The 17,186-nt window shown below is 37.6% G+C and overlaps 1 protein-coding gene across 3 annotated transcripts in view; it reads left to right on the top strand.

Moving 5' to 3' along the window:
* ksr2 (kinase suppressor of ras 2) overlaps positions 1-17,186 on the top strand; it is a 126,147-nt gene that overhangs the window by 45,292 nt on the left and 63,669 nt on the right. For all 3 annotated transcript variants that reach the window (XM_086315223.1, XM_086315224.1, XM_086315222.1), the window contains one exon: positions 15,942-16,114. In XM_086315223.1, coding sequence (XP_086171349.1) covers positions 15,942-16,114 — 173 coding nt within the window. The remainder of the gene's footprint in view (positions 1-15,941; positions 16,115-17,186) is intronic.

The raw sequence follows: 17,186 nt of genomic DNA, 5'->3' as shown, positions 1-17,186 counted from the left end.
CAGTATAGTTGTGATGATCAAGTGTTGAACATTAAAAGCTTTTTTCATTCATGAACTCCTGAAAATGTTATGAGAATTAGGAGGGGATGTGTCCAAAGTTGTCCTTTCTCACTTGTTGCACACTACCTTGGGTAACGGCAGAGATGAGATCTAGAAAGCCTAATGTACATGAAGATGCCACCTAGGTAAGGCATGCAGGAGAAAAGACATGTACTACTCACTCACTCACTCACTCACTCACTCACGTAACTGTTATATTCTACCCTGGCTTCTATACTGGGCATTTCACATACTCTATTCTGGTAAACTGGTAGGATTTTTTAATGTCCAGAGCAGCTGAGTTGGACATTTAAGCTCCCTTTTGCGGCACCACCAGCTCTGTGAACAAATAACCCCTGCAGAGGGCTCAAATATAATCTTTCTTTCAAACTGATATTCAGGTCAGGCTCAGGTTATACAACTGCGTGAACCTCAATTGTATTACCTGAGCCAAAACATTATGATCTCCTCTGGTGTGGTTGCAATTTAATGGATTTAAAGTCAGAATGATATTCATAGAATGGAACTTCATTGACAGAAAACCTACACTCTTTATTAATTCATTTATTATTTATGAAGTCAGGCCAACATCATGCGCTATTGGATTTTGAGATTATTTTATAATATTGAAGTTAAGTGGCTTACATTATGGAAAGGTGCAGTGGAAAACCAAGGGTTGAAATTGCATTAAAACTTTTAAATTGATGTGTTTCCTTGTACCCACATTAAGAGGAAATGACAAACTGGACTGAGAATAGTGCACAAATTAATTAGTTACATTTAAAAGAGGTCAAATATTCTTGCAAATTAAATTATTACATTTAAAATACTTTTACAGAAATTGTCATGCTCCAAGCTCTCTGATCCTGTATTTTGAATTTTGTTTTTGGTAATGTTTCGTTCTTTTGGATTTAAGTGTTTATGTTATGTAGTTGCTTGAGTTTAGTATTTTTTAGAGCCATGTAGTTTTATTATTGATATATATAGTTCTTGGTTTATTGCTTGATTATGATATGGTGTTTTGTTGCCATTGTTTCATTTCCATGTCCTGTCATCAGTGTCTCCATATTTGTTTACCTTCTGTCTCTGTTTCCGTGGTTGTCCGGTTTCCCTGTCTTGTCAAATTCAGTCATCTCTAGTTCTGGTCCCTGTGTTTATTCCTTCTGTTTTTTATCCTGACATGTCTTAGTGTGGGCCTCAGTGAATGTGTTACTTCCCATTTTATTTTGATAGTCTGTTTCATGCGTGCGATGTTCAGTTTTGCTTCCCCTGTCTCGTCCGTCAAATTCTATTCCTCAGAATGTGTGTTTTGTGTGTTGTGCTGTGTTCCCCAGTTGTGTCCATTCTGCCGTATCTCCTCTTGTGTATATCTCCCTCTGTTCTATCTCTGTGTGCTCCCACATGGTGCTTGTAGCCTCCATCAGGCTGTTCTGTTAGTCTGTTCTAACCCAGCTTAGCTATTTTACTTGCTTTTTGTTTGCTTCACCTTTTTTCGGTAATAGTGCCTTGACTTTTAATGACAGGAGCAACATTATTCATCCCACTTGCAGGCATCGTAATCTGTAGGACCACTATGGTTCCTGAATTGTTCTGATGGAGGAAAGTTTTAAAAATATTCCCGTCTCTGATGCTTTTTTTCTCCCCACAAATTGCACCCTGCCTTTGTCGTTTACCATTAAAACAGCTGGAACGTGCCAGTGCATGAACTTTGATGTTAATATAGTGATTGTTTTTGTCTTTTTTATAGCATCCGTCCCCAAATTTAAGTTTTGCTCAGCTGAATTCTCTGAAATACAATGACAACAAATCTAAAATCTCAGATCTGCTTTCATGCTGAGAGTTCATATAAACCATTGTCAATTAAATAGGAACACTCCATGAGTTCAGTCATTAAAAAACGAAATCAACTAAGTTTCCAGAGTTGGTATACCTGGAAGTTGGATTAACAAAGCCAATTTATATTGCTTTGTTAATCTCTTGCTTGCTACCCAGCAAAGTGACACTTCCATTCGCAATCTTTGCCTGCTAAGCTGTGACTGGTCAGCTGATTCTCCGAATGAAAGAGCCGTCATTGGGCACAACATCAGAGCTGCTACACGAACCGTAAATGTGGGTGATGGTTCAGAGGTCTGGAACCAGGCTAATCTGGTAATACAGATTGAGGCAGAAGTGCCACTTTTTATGGTTACCTGTAGTTTAATACATCTTGTGCACTGATCTGAAATGGAGGTTATACCACTGACTAGAACTGTGCTTGAACTGTCCAATATGGGATTAGACAACCAATCAGGAACAAAAGTGTATGGTATGTAGCTATGATGTAATTATATGGTCTGTTAGGAATTTTGGATTTGTCTGCTCACATGTTAAACCACAACACTCTTACTGCAGCAGCAACTCCAGTGGTACAAAAAGTACAGCACCTCACAATTAAGGCAGAAACCTTACTGCTTTGGTAATTGAAGTGAAATTATCCCCTGTTACTGCTTTGTTTCATGGGTCGATCTGTTACAATGAAGACAATTTTATTGCTTTTACTTTAAGAATACATTTTGGAGTGTTCCCTGAAACTTAAGCTCAGATCGAATCAATGCAGCTGGTCTCCACGTGATCCAATAAGAAATCCAGAACACAGCAATAGCCAATTACCTCTGACCCCGGAGGATTATTGGCCCTGCATTTTCTCCGGCGAGTGACGTTCACTGTGGTGTCAAGTGTACTCCACAAGGCTATATATATGTCACTGCTGTGAAATAAAATATGTATGTGTGTGGAATAAGGGTGAAGATGCTTTTCTCTGTGGACAAAACCTCATCCATGTTAATCAGGTCTTTGGCCCCTTGGCCATTAATGATAATTCAGGTGAGAGGGGATGTCACCACCAAGCTGTTAAAAGCTAGACGCCCCCACCCATCCCTTCCATCCATTCGCACGTCTATTGGCAATAATGAGTGCTCACCCCAGCCTCGCCCAGCGGCCAGAAATTGGAGTCATGATTATGAATTTATATGAGTGTTTAGGAGTGGAGGTGAGCCTAAATGCCACCGTTGCTTGTGGAAAATGGATTTATTTAGGCTGATAGTTTTTCTGTGGCGATTTGTGAACGTGTGGGAGCTTGTTGGGGCGGATAACAGGATTGAAGTAGGCGATTAGAAGTTATCCTTAAAAGTAATTCTTTTCTAAGATGAGGAAAAATCATATGTGAGAAATTACCTCATTGTAACAAAGGAAAGATTTATTGCAGTTGCGCTGTGCTCAAGGCATTTAGTTAATTTTGTGGGAATCTTGTTTCGCTTTTCCTTTCATTACATGAAGTTTCCTGACATGATCATTAAAGTCTCATTTCAATCTGTTATATGGGAAGATCTAATACTAAGTTTGTTGTGCGGAAATTATGTCAAACATCACTCTGACAGAGACAAAGCAACTAGTGCAGGGTGAATTGACAGCTGCTTTCTGATTTATTAAATAGCAGAGTATGACTGCTTTAGTGCCCAACAACCATAAAGGAAGTTATTACCATCATTTATCATTCTAACCATCAAGTGAAGGCTTTCATATCAGTTTTGCTCTCTGATGTTAAAGACGAAACTGATAATATCTGCTGCAGGTCCCACATTGCCCTTGACCCCTCTTACTTTTTAGTGTTGCTGCCCTTTACAGCTCTCTGTTTTTCAGAAATACCACTTAACCTGCACAGCTGTTGTCCAGCTGTCGTCCAGCTGTCGTGCATCTTGCACTGTTTCTTTCATACCTGTATCACAAAGTTTAGAGTTTGATCTATGGTTTCATTTTGTCTGAATTAAGAAAATAAATTCTGATTAAATTCAAAGCTGAAATAAATATACACAGCATGCTTACACACACAGCCCTGTTGGCGAGCAGGTAATGAGGAGGAGAACAGAACACTGTCCTGACTTCTCACGGAAAAGTTTTGCCTTTTTGTAGGTGTCATGTCAGTAGTTTTCACTATATTAAAAAAACAAAACATTTACACTTTATTAAAGTTATTTAAAGTTCAGACCCAAGTTAGATGAAATAAAGCAGTTGACTGTAAGTTTTCTGAATGTGTGAGCAATGAAAAATATGTCAAGACTGTTCTCCCAAGATGAAAAATGAGGTGAAACTGTTATAGTAATCATTAACAGAATTAAACTCTGAAGTTCTGCGAGGAAATTATGTCTATATTTCTTCCATTACATCTCAGGAAGCACAGTGCAATGAGAGATACTGCCCGGCTGCTCTGCCACCACTGACATGAAAATGAGTATACTTTAAAAGGCTTCATAAACTGCTAACAACAAAGTGATCTAATTGCATTGCATTAATGAAAAATGTTATTAATCATAAAATTATTTACTGATGTTATTTTTCAATCAGTCATTCTGTGCATTTGAATTCTAAAAATTTTATGTGCCAATTCACAGAAAAGCTCCTTACTATATTTTAAACAGAAACCCAAAATTTGCTTACTACATGGACAATAGGAAAAACCCCTCCCTTTTAAGAAAAGACAAAGTGAGAACCGATTGGCATATAAGTGAGGGGGAAAGGGAGAAGATTGAAAGAGAGGTGATCAGTGCATCACAAGTCCATAGCATTAAAATTATATTTCAGAGCCAGACCTAGCTATAAAAAGAAATGCATATTTTAAGCTAAAGTTTAAAGGTGTCTATGCTGAAGGCTCTGCCTCCTATTGTACTTCTAACATATGATGAAAGGCACTATGAGGTCTTTAAGATATGATAGGGCATGATTGTTTAAGGCTTTACATGTGAAGGATTAGGAATTTAATAGGGAGACAATGAAGACAAAAATAAGAACTCCTCCTAGTCTTTATTGCCATCACCTTAGAGTTTTTAAAACTAGACTAGGTGAAAGAAGGCAGGCTTTCACCTGCATGAGGAGAATGTGTGATTTTAATGATAGTGTACACTAAAATTACTCAAAGATTCTTGTAGGTCTAGTCAATTTGTTTCTGAGGTTTTCATAGCCAAATCCAACTTAAGGGTTTTAAGGCTTTAAGTTCAAACAACTCATTTGTTTCATCCGGCTGCATAGATAATTATAGCTGATTGTCATCTGCATAATGGCTAATAGACATGTATGCAGTTCTTTTTAAATATATTACCTCAGGGAAATATGACATACTACAACAGTGCTATGGACAATTCTAATTACATAAGATTGCAGTTTCTTTGAGTTGTGAAAATGCAGGATACACAGAAAGTGTTGTAATTTCTGTTGTGTGCAAATCAAAGACGTGCTTGCAAATCAGACAGGAAATATTCCAGCAATATAAAACTGTGATTACTTTTTGAGGACAGCTTGTACACCTGTTTAAATCTTACAGCTCCAGAGAATAAAGTTGCATTTAATTCCTATTTATCCCAAACAATTTGGTGGCAAATGAGACCACTTAGAGAGAATTTGGATGTACAAAAGACAGGAGGACAGTTTTTGAATCCAGGCCATTAGTGGAAAACATCCAAAAGTTGAGCGCCAGGAATATTTAATTAGAATTGAATCTTGAAACTTTCAGCACATGAGAATTACTATTTGGTTTTTGTCATTCTGAGCTGTTCTATCTGTTCAATATAGGCTCTTTTGTAGAACCACAAAATGTCTCTTGAAGCAGCAAATTATTTCCAGGTGTCAGACAAGCGATGGTTGAAAAAGTAATGCTAAATTGAAGATTTAAATAATTTGTACATCACGTACTATTGCCACGTAGCTGTTTTGAGAAAAAAAAATAACTTCACAACTAGAAAACTGAAAGTCTCTCAGTTTCATCTTATTGAAAAACTTTGTCCACTGTGATCACCTATGTTCTTTGTCTCTTCTTCTCCTTCCTGTATTTTTATGCTTGGTCTTCTGTTCCATTAGTTGGAACTGTATTTTAGTGCATCCTACAAAGAGCAACAATGAGTGTTACAGTAAGATCGAGAGGCTTTTTTCTATTGTTATAGAGACAGGATGACACTGCTAAGACTTGGCCTTGAAAAATGGATGTTATAGAGTACTAGTAATGCTAAAAGAAAGGGATTGAAGATTGCAGAAATTAAATGGAATGAAAGATGCCAGGTTTAGGGAAAATATCCTGCCCCTAGCTTAGAAAAAGGAACAGCGAGCCACTTTGAAACAACTATATGGACAACAGTCTGGAGGCAAACTTAGAGAGGCAAGGCTGATATAGTCTGGACATGTGTAGAGGAAGGATAGTTCATATATTCATCAATGGATGCTGAATATGAAGCTACCACGCTGGAGGAAATGAGGTGGACCACAGAGAAGATTTATGGATGTAGTGAAGGAGGGTTGGTGTGACTGAGGAAGATGCATGAATAGGGTGAGATGGAGACAAATGATCCACTGTGGTGATCCCTAAAAGAACCAGCAGAAAGAAGAAAGAAGCATCATGCCATGACCATCTGTTATGCTTACAGAGATGTTAGATTATTAATGCAGACAAACTTTTGTTTAACTGGTATGGCAGCAGATAAGCTTGTATAAGGAAAAATAAGCAACATTTAATATCATGCTTTCGTGTGTTACGGCCCTAGCAGGGCCTCCTCCTGAAGGTGCCTGTGTGGGCGTGTCCCACTACCTCCTACCTGAGATGCCACCTTTCCCTCCTGTACAGCTGACTCCCATCAGCAATTAAAGGTATTTAAGCCCAGAGCAGGGTGAGCTCTGGGCCAGAGTGCCATTTGTGTGGGTACAGCTAGTGAGCTGAGTGTTTTTGCGGTGTTTCCAGCTGGTGAGCTGTGTCTTGTGGTGTTTCCAGCTGGTGAGCTGTGCTTTCCTTTTGACTTTTTGCTTTATTTGACCAACGCCTGAGTTTTGTTTGTGTTTCTTTTATGGTGATAACGGCTTGTCCGTCTCTTTTAGTTGAATAACTTCAATAAAACTGTTTTATTTAACTGTTTTGCCTCCCTGACTCCTTTTTCTGACCCGGTCACTTTTGTTGCTTCCCCCTTAACGCCTAGACCCCCCCCAGGGGAACGTAACACGTGATACTACCACATGCAGAAATAGCACATTTTAACCAGAAAATATCTGCTCTGTCATTGTGTACCAAAATGCATTCCTGATGAGCTGCTGAGAAGACAATCTCACGGTCCACCTTCCTGTCAGCTTTTCTCTCTTGTCATTTGGCAACTGGCTCCTGAATTCTCTCTTCCTCCTGCTCATTTTCTGTCCTTCACACGGGCTTGCTCTTTTTACGACCCCTTGTTTCTTTCCGCCTTTTTCGCCTTGGTTTCTTGCTGTCTCTTCAGCTTCATGTTCACGTTCCAACCCAGACCACACACATGACCTTTCTGTCCTGAGAGCACTGTGCTTTCCCTGGCCTTTGACAGTGAAATGACACCCCCTCCCATATCTTAGCAGGAGATGCTGGCAGTTAATGTGGACATAACAAGAGAGGGATTTCAAACACTTGTGCGCTATCATCATCCAACCATTTCAACAGATATTATCAGGTAACTAGAACATAATTTGTGGTCATGCACAACTACACGCATCCGTGCACACACACAAACACACTCATAGCTTCTTTTTGTCCTTGAAAGACTTGTCTTAACATTTGTTAAGTTTAATAATAATGTCTGAAATGAGACCACATGAGTGTCTAGTGATTTCTTCAATAGTGGTAGCACAGTTGTTGATCATCTTTGGGAGAAGGTTTTGCCACCTCACATTTGAAGCTGAGATTGTTCTTAAGGAGAGTTTTCTTTAAATTACTTTAAATTACTGTAACATCAGTGTCTTACGTCCAGCTTCTGCTTTAATAACCAACCAATATTGTGAATTTGGAAAACAATTATCATTTAGTGTTCTTTTCTAATTGTATATTAAGAACATGTCCACTTGTTCTCACTAGCATTGATTTTGGGTTATTAAAATTGAACACGGTTCTCTTGGAACTGTTGTAGTAAAACTTTTTGGGTATGCACACAGGGTATGTTCAATAACAGTGCAAGAGTTTGGATAATAATGTAGTAATGCAGTTCACTTTTGTTTTCTCTTCCACATAAGTTTAGCTAACCTGGGGATATTATTTACCACCCATCTGATCATTTCACCGCTTGATTTTTTTTTTTTCATTATCTCAGTTATTTTTAGCTGTTTGTTACATTCGCACAGCTTAAACTTTGTGAACTCTTGTTGATGTGAAATCCTACCTCCTCCCTTTCGAAAAAGCAAAACAAAGTCTGTGTTGAATATCACGAAGGCTGTTTTGTTTCCCCTGTACTTACTCTAAAATCAAATAAATCCCTAATATACAAAATAAGTAACATGCATACTTTAAAGTGTAACTGAAATTTGTGCATCATTTTGTGTCTTTTGGTGTTGAGATCATTTAAATCCTTCGTGTACGTGGTGTTTAATCACACGAATTTAAGTCTTTACTGTTTTCAAAATGCATTATTATAATAGAATGTTTCCTACGTCACACTTTGTTGTATAATAACTGTAAATCTTTGTTCTGCTAAGTTTGGACATTGGCTTTGCAACATTTCTTTTAAAAAATATCATGCCAGACTGCCTGCTTTTATTCCACAAGCCTGACTCTGCAGACGTCTGAAAACAATACAGCCTTCTTAGGATGACTCTAAGGGCTCACAGTAATTCTCTGTTGCAATCATTATTCTAGCCACCTTTATTTCATTTTCCACCAACTTTATTAAAGCAGCAAAGAGCAGTGGTTGCCACAGATATTATTCCACAGCTCCATTTGCATAAAAAGCAACAGGGTGTCGTATGAGTCTCGGCAGAGCTCCCTTGCATATTTCTGATGAATAAAGTGTAGGTATGCAGATGGAACCCTGCAAGTAAATTACCCCTCTAGATGGACACAAGTGTTAATTAGATAGAGCTCAAATGAATTGCAGGATCACAGCATCACTTAGATATATAATTTGTATAGTGAACAACTGCTAGCTAGTTAGGCAGATAGCTCTGCAATATTCTGCATTTTTAAAGCCCTCTTGATATGTCAGAATATAAAGGAAACGTGCCATTTGATGGATCACTGCTCTCCTGCTCTCACCTCTGTCCTTGATCAAATGGAACTTTTGCTTAAAGGTGTCACTGTAATTAGCATCTCTGCAAGTGTGGGGAAAGGGACTGTGGAGGGTGTGGGTGGATGAATGCGTGTGCATGAATGTCAGATTTTTTTTTCCATAGCTTTCATATTATGAAGAGCAAATCACATTTCTAAAACGTGTAAGCAATCAGGGAAATTTAAAGTGAATTTCATAAAAACAAAAAGTTAAAGTATGGCCAAAGTACATTGGATATGTTGTACTGATGAATTTACTTTCTTTTTTACTCTGTGTACTCCAAATGTTACTTGATTACTTTAACTCCCTTTATAGATATGATGACAAAGTCCATTCCATGCATAGTATAAGCAAAAAAAACCCCATTGCGTACAATTACAGTATCATAATTTGTGATGTCTTTATTAATATGTTAGGGAAGCTTACGATTGCGCTTTCACTCACTTCAAAACACATGCAAATGACCTTTTAATGATCCCAGGGATGGATAATAACAGGATGTAACTGGAAAAAAGTGTGTGAATAAGAAATTAGCAGGTAATAAACATGACACAGACGATAACTTATTCACTACAATATTTTAGGCGAATTGACTGAATGGTACTTGGAAAAAAAAAGCTTTGGCATTCCTGTTTTGTCAGTACAGAGCATCTAGGAGGATTAAGAGACTCAGAAATGCTACCTGAAATGTGACACAAACACGCAGTGATTTCCATCTGTGAGTTATGCGTCACTATGTACAATTGTCGAGAAGATCAAAAGACATCTCAACTATTCACACTGTGGCTGATTTCTCTTGACAGTTGACAAGTAACCCACCTCCTCCTTCTTCTCTGTTTTGTGTATTCTTTCTTTAAGTTTCTCCTTTCTTGAACTTTTCATATGTGAGGCATCTGAATAGATGCATTAACCACCGTAGAGTTAAATTCCTCCCCCTCCTTCTCGCCCGCCTGCCTTCACTGACAAACGTTTTCAAAATGAAAATTGGGAATCCTCTCCCTACTCTTCACATTCATTTTCACTTTTCCCTCACTGAACATCTACATCTTCGGGGAGAGGATAAAGGCATGCATGCAGGGAGATGAATGGTTTAATTTAGATTCAAATTTCATAAAGTGGGCTAATCGGAATAGCTGACAAAAGCTCTGTGACGAAGAAGTGATAACCTGCAGGCTGCTTCCTTATTGCAGGAGATGGGAGTGAAGTGCCGGGCTGGTTTACAGGTCTAATTGCATGACTCAGTGTAGGGAGTGGGAGACTGACATGGGAGGAAATATTCCTGTGGGATTTAACACTTTCCATGATAAGTCAGAACTCAGCATTCATTTTACTACTTTTACAAGTCAGTTTTTCACAGATAGACTCTCCTCATGTCTCCTTTTCTCACCTGTCTCCTTGTGGTCTGTGTTTGTTTGGACACTTAAAATTCATTGTCTTCTATGTGCAAGTGCAACTCTTTTGTTTTGTTTTTGTTGGTTGCATTTGCTCATCAGTCTGCAACTTCAGTCTCGGTGTCACTTAAAATCCTAAATTTCAGTCTTACATCAAATTTTTACAATTGTGAATCCAATGTCGCTAAAGTAAAATTCCTGAGGATATGTCCGGTTACAGTGTGGTTATTTATGTTTCTGCAGGGATTTATATGGATGGAGATTAGTTGTTTATTTTTACATGACTGTTTCATTTACGTCAGCTCAAGTTCTGCAGTTCTAAAACAGGATTAACATTACTTGAGGATATAAAGAATCACATATTTCCCTTGTTCTTTGGATGAATGAATGGATGGATACTAGAGTAAAAACAGTTACAAAAAGCAGGGACATTTATTATATAAAACATCAACCAACAGAAGCTGAAATTGCCCTGGAGTAATACGTTTTTAAACTAACACTTCATCCTATGAGATGCATAACAGCAGACTGCAGTTTCCCTTGTTTTTTTTTTTTTTGTAATAAATTGGCCATTAAAGATAATGCATTTTTGTATATTCTGCAACCCATACAGGGTGGATGATGAATAACATGACAGTTTATTTAAAATAGCCTAGTAAATTAAAAAAAGACAGTTCTTGTTGCATGGAGAATACAATGAAGGGTGCTGAAACTGTCCTCAGTGATACATTGAAGAGAACTGTGGTACATAGCATCAAGGGGCTTAAGAGTATTGGCAGCAAATTAAAGTAAATTACATCTACATAGAGAAGGACTGGTGCAGTCTTTAACCCACAGTTCTTAAGCCCTGACACACAAACATAAATCTCATATTCATGCCATTTGGTGTCATTTCCTCTTCCTTTGGATATCATTATCTCCAAACTTCATTGTGACCGATAAATCGGCTTAAGAATTTTAGGGGAAAAAAGTCTTTGTTGAACCTGCCTGGCACTTGTCACATTGTTAAAGTAATCCAGGGATTGTTGTTTGTACAGCAGTGAGTACTTTGCAGTCAGGAACTGCTAATAGCTAATATGGCATTCTTTTAATGGTGCTTATTAAAAAACTCTCACTAGTTAGACTCAGTACTTAAAAGAATAGTAGCACCAAAGATGTCTCTGCTTCTGCTGGCTTTAATTATAACAAGAGTTGTTTCCCAAACACACCTACATGCCAGTGTTGGCATTTTCAGAATCATTTTTGTCTTTTTCTAATTTTCTGCTATTTTTTTTTTTTGACCCACCTACAAATATAAGAATGTCTACTAGACAATATTTAAATTACAGATTGGGGGGAAAAACAGGAAAAAGAGTAATTGAAACTGGAGCAGTAATTATTACTCCAAAATTAGCAACGAGGGGACATTGTGCACTCCTTTTGGAGGGGGCACAGTGGGGTCCCAGGGGGTGGGGGTGTTACTCTGCCTTCTTATGTTAGCAGGTACCTGGCATTAACATATGGCTTGCTTTACTGTACACCAATGAGGTTGTTCATATGAAAGTGAAAAGTTCTCGTTCTTTCATAATATGAGATGAACTATGAAGAAATTTGACTAATTCAGTAACAAACATTTGCATTTCAGTTCACTTAAATTAAGTTCAGTTTCATTTATATAGCATGGAATCACAACAGTTGCCTAAAGGCAGCTGTTATATTAAGGTAAATGGAATATGTAGTATAATGACTTTTTTATATAATATGACTAAACAAATAAAGTAGACCAAGAAATTCTAAAGCTGCTGTATAGTAATCCCAAATATTGAAAGTCTGTGCAAAATTCTTCATTTTGCTTTATATTTACTGTTTCTATGATGTGATGATGGAAATAAAACATTCGTATGAAGATGACTTGTTAGCTGTTTTACTACTACTCTTTCAGAAATTAAAAAAATGTGATGATTGGTCAATAATTGGCTAAGACAGTTGGGTCAAGTGATGGTTTCTAAGTAATGGTTTAATTACCACCACCTCAAAGACATATGGTTTGATCATACCTAAGATCAAATAATTATTAATTTTTTTTTTTTTTTTTTTTTTTTTTTTTTTAAATGACATCAGAAACAGCAGTATGCGACATTACGTGATGGCAGAGCTTCAGTTCATCCTTTGTCATTTTTTTTTTTTTTTTTTTTTTTTTTTTTTAATAAATAGGACAGGGGGAATGAATGAGAGAGAGAGGGGGAGAGAAAGAAAGAAAACCCAAGGGGAGAAGAGACGGTGAGAAGGGGGGGGAAGAGAGACAAAAAAAAAAAAAACTCCTGGGTCACCTGTATGGAGAAAAAACAAACAAACAAACAAACAAACAGAGGAGACAGCAAACAACAAAGAGCAACATAATAATAGAGAAAACAAAGCACCATCACAATAAACTAGCTAGTCATAGATATCAGTATTTACTAAGTAATAAACGATATTGTGCAGCACGCAAGATAGACAGCGCACAGTGTGCTTTGAGGCAGCAGCCAAGAAAGCTTTAGTCCGCGTCTGTGAATACCCATGTGTGCATACCTGTGTGGATCAGCATGCTTGCATTCCAAAGGTTTCTCCATGTAATGATCTGCTAGGGAGTGTGGGGGGGCCACAGCCCCGTCCTCCAGGGTGTGAAGCAAATAATTATTAATAGCATGACTTCTTTGAGCAGTCTTTTAAGAATGAGGTCTAACAGACATGTTGATGGTTTGGAAGTATCAAAATATCAAAGCTAACTCAGAAAGATCAGAAGCTTAAAGGGCCTGATTTACCTCTCAGTTCTTTTGTCAGGGTTTTTGGATCCCCCCCCCCTTTTCCTACTGTGTCAAGTTCTCCTGTGTCCAGTCTTCCAGTTATTATTTTCCTGTATTGTTTTGGTAATCATGTATCTTCTGGGTCTTGCATTTAATTTTATTTCCTGTCATTGGCTTAATTAGTATCACCTGTGCTTCATTTCCCCTGCTGTGTCTCATTCCTCCGATTAGCCCTCAGTCTGTTCAAGTGTGTGTTTATAGACTTGCTCTAGTCTTTTGGTCTTTGTCTGAATGCTTCCCTTGTGACTGCCTGCCATTTGGAGTTGGATTTTCTTTGTTGTTTTGCTTCATCCACTTTGTACTTTTAAAAAGACTTTTCTACCATCGTTAAAACGTGTATTTCTGCTATTTCTGTGACAAATATACAATATAAAATTGGTTTTCTGTTAAGTTGTCTGTTCTGTTATGACACATGAATGATTCATAGGTCAGCATTAACAAACAAGCAAACTAAATAAACTCCAAACACGTGTCTCTAAAAATGGTCAGGTAAACAGACTTGTCTAAGAGTTTAGGTGGAAAAAGTAGCCAGTGCCCAAAGAAAAACTATGAAAGACTTTCACAAATAGTTTCACAACTATTGCTCAATACCATTTGGAGAAAGTACAAGAATTCCTGGCTCACTGAACAAAAATGTAAAGACATTTGCACAGTACAGTACATTCTTGCAAAACGGGCAAAATCTTTTCCATAGCCTGAGTAAATTTAGCCTCACATCAAAAAAAGTAGAGAAATTAAAATGAGAAAATATGGCCGATAACGTCTATCACAGCGAATGTTTGCATTTCTAATTTACAGGGAATTAACAGTCTGTGGATTATTTTCTCTAATGAAGGACGACTTTTATTTCCAATTATCCCCACAAAGTCACCTCGTGTTCTCCTGAGCTGCAATAATAACATAAGTTAGTGTATTTAGGATCCTGTAGGAATAATGGTTCATTTTATCAGCCTGACTGAGTACATTAGATAAGAGGCTAATGTGATCGTTTGAAGTTCTAGTGCAGGTTAACCGTGAACCATGCTTTAATATGAGCAATGGCTCCAGACTTTCCAGTGGCTCCACTTTAGAACCCAGATATACCAGTAGCTAGAAAAGTCTGTTTTGCAAGTCACTTGAGATATTTTTAGTTAAATTACACACTTTTCTTGTAATTAGCCCAAACTGTGTAGCTTGTCTCTTAGTTTACTCAGTTCACAGCTGTCTGTCTTTCATATTTCAGGGAATTGTGTACTTACAAGGAATACCTTATTGAAATACACAAAAGTTTTGTTAGAAAAAAAATCATATTGACAGCTGACAAAGACAAATTGCTCTACAAGCTTAATTATTCAGACCTCAGCTCTGAAATGACAAGCTTCCACAGTGGAAGCAGGCTGGCAAACAGAAGTGATCATGGGAAAATTTTGGTGATTTTCACTTTGACTTGATACTCAATACTAGTCAATTAAAAAAGGATGTCTTTCAAGCACCTTACAGGTTTCTATCTGTAACCTATATTTATCGGTTCTTCCCACCCCTTCTGCTATAGCCAAGATGGTAACTTTTATTGCATTGCATGAAGATACTTCACATCAGTTTGAACACACTTACATACTTACGTGGCAAGTGTCCATATGGAGGTGTGCAACTTTAAAAAGCAGTACCATAGGGTTTTCCAACATCCACAAATGGTTGAGTCGGAGCCAAACTTTGGAATAAAATCGCAGTAAAAAAAGCTGTTTTTCTTTTTCTTATTAGTGTCTTGTTTAATCTTCTGTTCCTCGATCCTACTTGCTTTTCTGACCCCGACAGCAGTGTGTTTTCTTCTAGCATGACAGCGATGGCTGTGCTATCATGCTATGAAAATGACTCCCAGCTTTCCTGACTTTATCATTAATACTAGAGCCCTTAATGTTGCTGATCTGGTATTTCGGTACACCATACTTGCTGTGGCTCAAGATGTTGTCGCACCTCTTTGTTTGTTTATGTGATTGTGCAGAAAATACATATATTTGGTACTTTGCACTGAGTTCTGTTAAGTTAGCAGATTTGTGATGCGGAGAAAAAATATTCTCCAAATTCTGGAGTACAATGAACATACAGTGAAGTTCTAAGTGTTTGTTATTCGGTGTTATAAGTACATTATTGATATTACTCTAATGCATAATACACAATATGCAACGTAAACTAATATATATGCCTTATTTGTACTTGTCCACCTGCATTCTTGTTACGTTCAGGTGTAGGGTGTACATTATATATAGGTGTGAGAATAATAATGATGGTGACTGATAGGTACATTTCATTTCCCTTACTTAATATGCAATATTTCTTGCCACTAAACTGTATTATGTTCTCCATATGTGAACTATTCTGGTGTAGAATTCTGTTTTCTCTTCTATGTGATGGTGACTGCAGTGTTTGTACCTTGGTTGTGACTACAGGAATAGCTATACCCCAAAAACTGTGCAGCCTTCCTGTCCAGCTTTGAAGTTGTGCGTCTTTGCAAAAACAAATAGTCCAGACTGTTTAATTATAGTAAATATCATTTGAACATGTTGGTTTCTTGTTTAGTTTTGCTGCACTCACCTCTAATGTCTCAATTTTATATTTTTCTCTTGTCTGTTGTCCACCAGAGCCAAGAAGAAGACCAAGCCCTTGAACCTTAAGATCCACAGCAGTGTGGGCAGCTGTGAGAACCTGCCCACACAGCGCTCACCCCTCCACACTGAACGATCTCTGCGATCCTTCTTCTTCCCCTCTTTCATCCCTTCTACACCACCTGTTCATGCCGAAACACCCTCTGCAAGTAAGTGAACATCTTTTTTTTAAATATCGCACACTGATTTTTTAAAATGAAATTACATTTTTCTTAATACTTTGAACGTATCCCTTTCATAATCTACTCTACTGCTACTCTGATTATTTAGTTCTCTGGCAATGTTTCATTCCTGGGATGTTGCTCTGCTTTTAGTTGGGTCAAGTCTCAGTTGGTTCATCAGTTTTTTGTCACTATGCCTTGCCACCTGCAGAAACCACTTGCTTTAACTGCTCTTACTTAACTGCTGAAAGTAATTATTTTTGTTAAAAAATGCTTTAGTACAGCTCTGCTGGTAAATGCAATAAATAGACAATCAGGTCGTGACAATAATGACCGGAGGTTGTGTGTTGCTGCACACTGGCAGCCTTATTGGCTGATACATTAAGACATTCTGCGGAAGCCATTAGATTGAGGAGATGGGGATGGGGGAAATGCAGGGAAACAAAGTAATGGAAGTCTTGTCAATGAAACGGGTGATGAATGGATAACACTCAGTGTTCGGAATCCATGCAAAACTTCACTAACTGGTATAAGGGACAAAGCTGTGCATACTTGTTGGTTGAGGCATGACATGGAATAATCACACATTTAGAAAAAGAAAAAAAGGAGGTGAAAGGTGAAATTGATATATGTGAATTTAATGGCATAGTCTCAAATGCTAATGCATTTAGTATGGCAAAACGGGTACAGATGTCCAAGGTTTGGACCAAAACTATCAGTTATTTAATAACATAAAAAGGACGAAGCTTGTAAAAATCTCTGGTTTAAGGAGGTTCATACTTGATTTCTGATAGAAAATTATTACCGGTAATAAAATATTAATAAGTATGTTATAAGGAAAAACAGTGATGTATGAATTATTATTTCTAATTCAGATTTGTTTTTCCATTAGCTTAATAAGAGATGGAAAACCTGGTGCCTCCATTGTGAGTTATTTACAGATATTTTAAGCCAGAGATGCTGGCTTATACCCACAGATAATATATAAAAGATGCAGTGTTTCTTTTTAAGTAAATAAGTAATTATCTCACCATGTTGAAGAGTAGGTTTGTCCTGATGA

Source organism: Aulonocara sp. 'chitande type north' Nkhata Bay, linkage group LG12, assembly GCF_057382095.1.
Source record: "Aulonocara sp. 'chitande type north' Nkhata Bay isolate Kocher_YH1m ecotype deep benthic linkage group LG12, A_spYH_male_GT1.1, whole genome shotgun sequence".
In the NCBI taxonomy this organism is placed as follows: Eukaryota; Metazoa; Chordata; class Actinopteri; order Cichliformes; family Cichlidae; genus Aulonocara; species Aulonocara sp. 'chitande type north' Nkhata Bay.
Note: the sequence above shows the minus strand (reverse complement) of the source record. Positions and strands in the feature narration are given on the sequence as shown.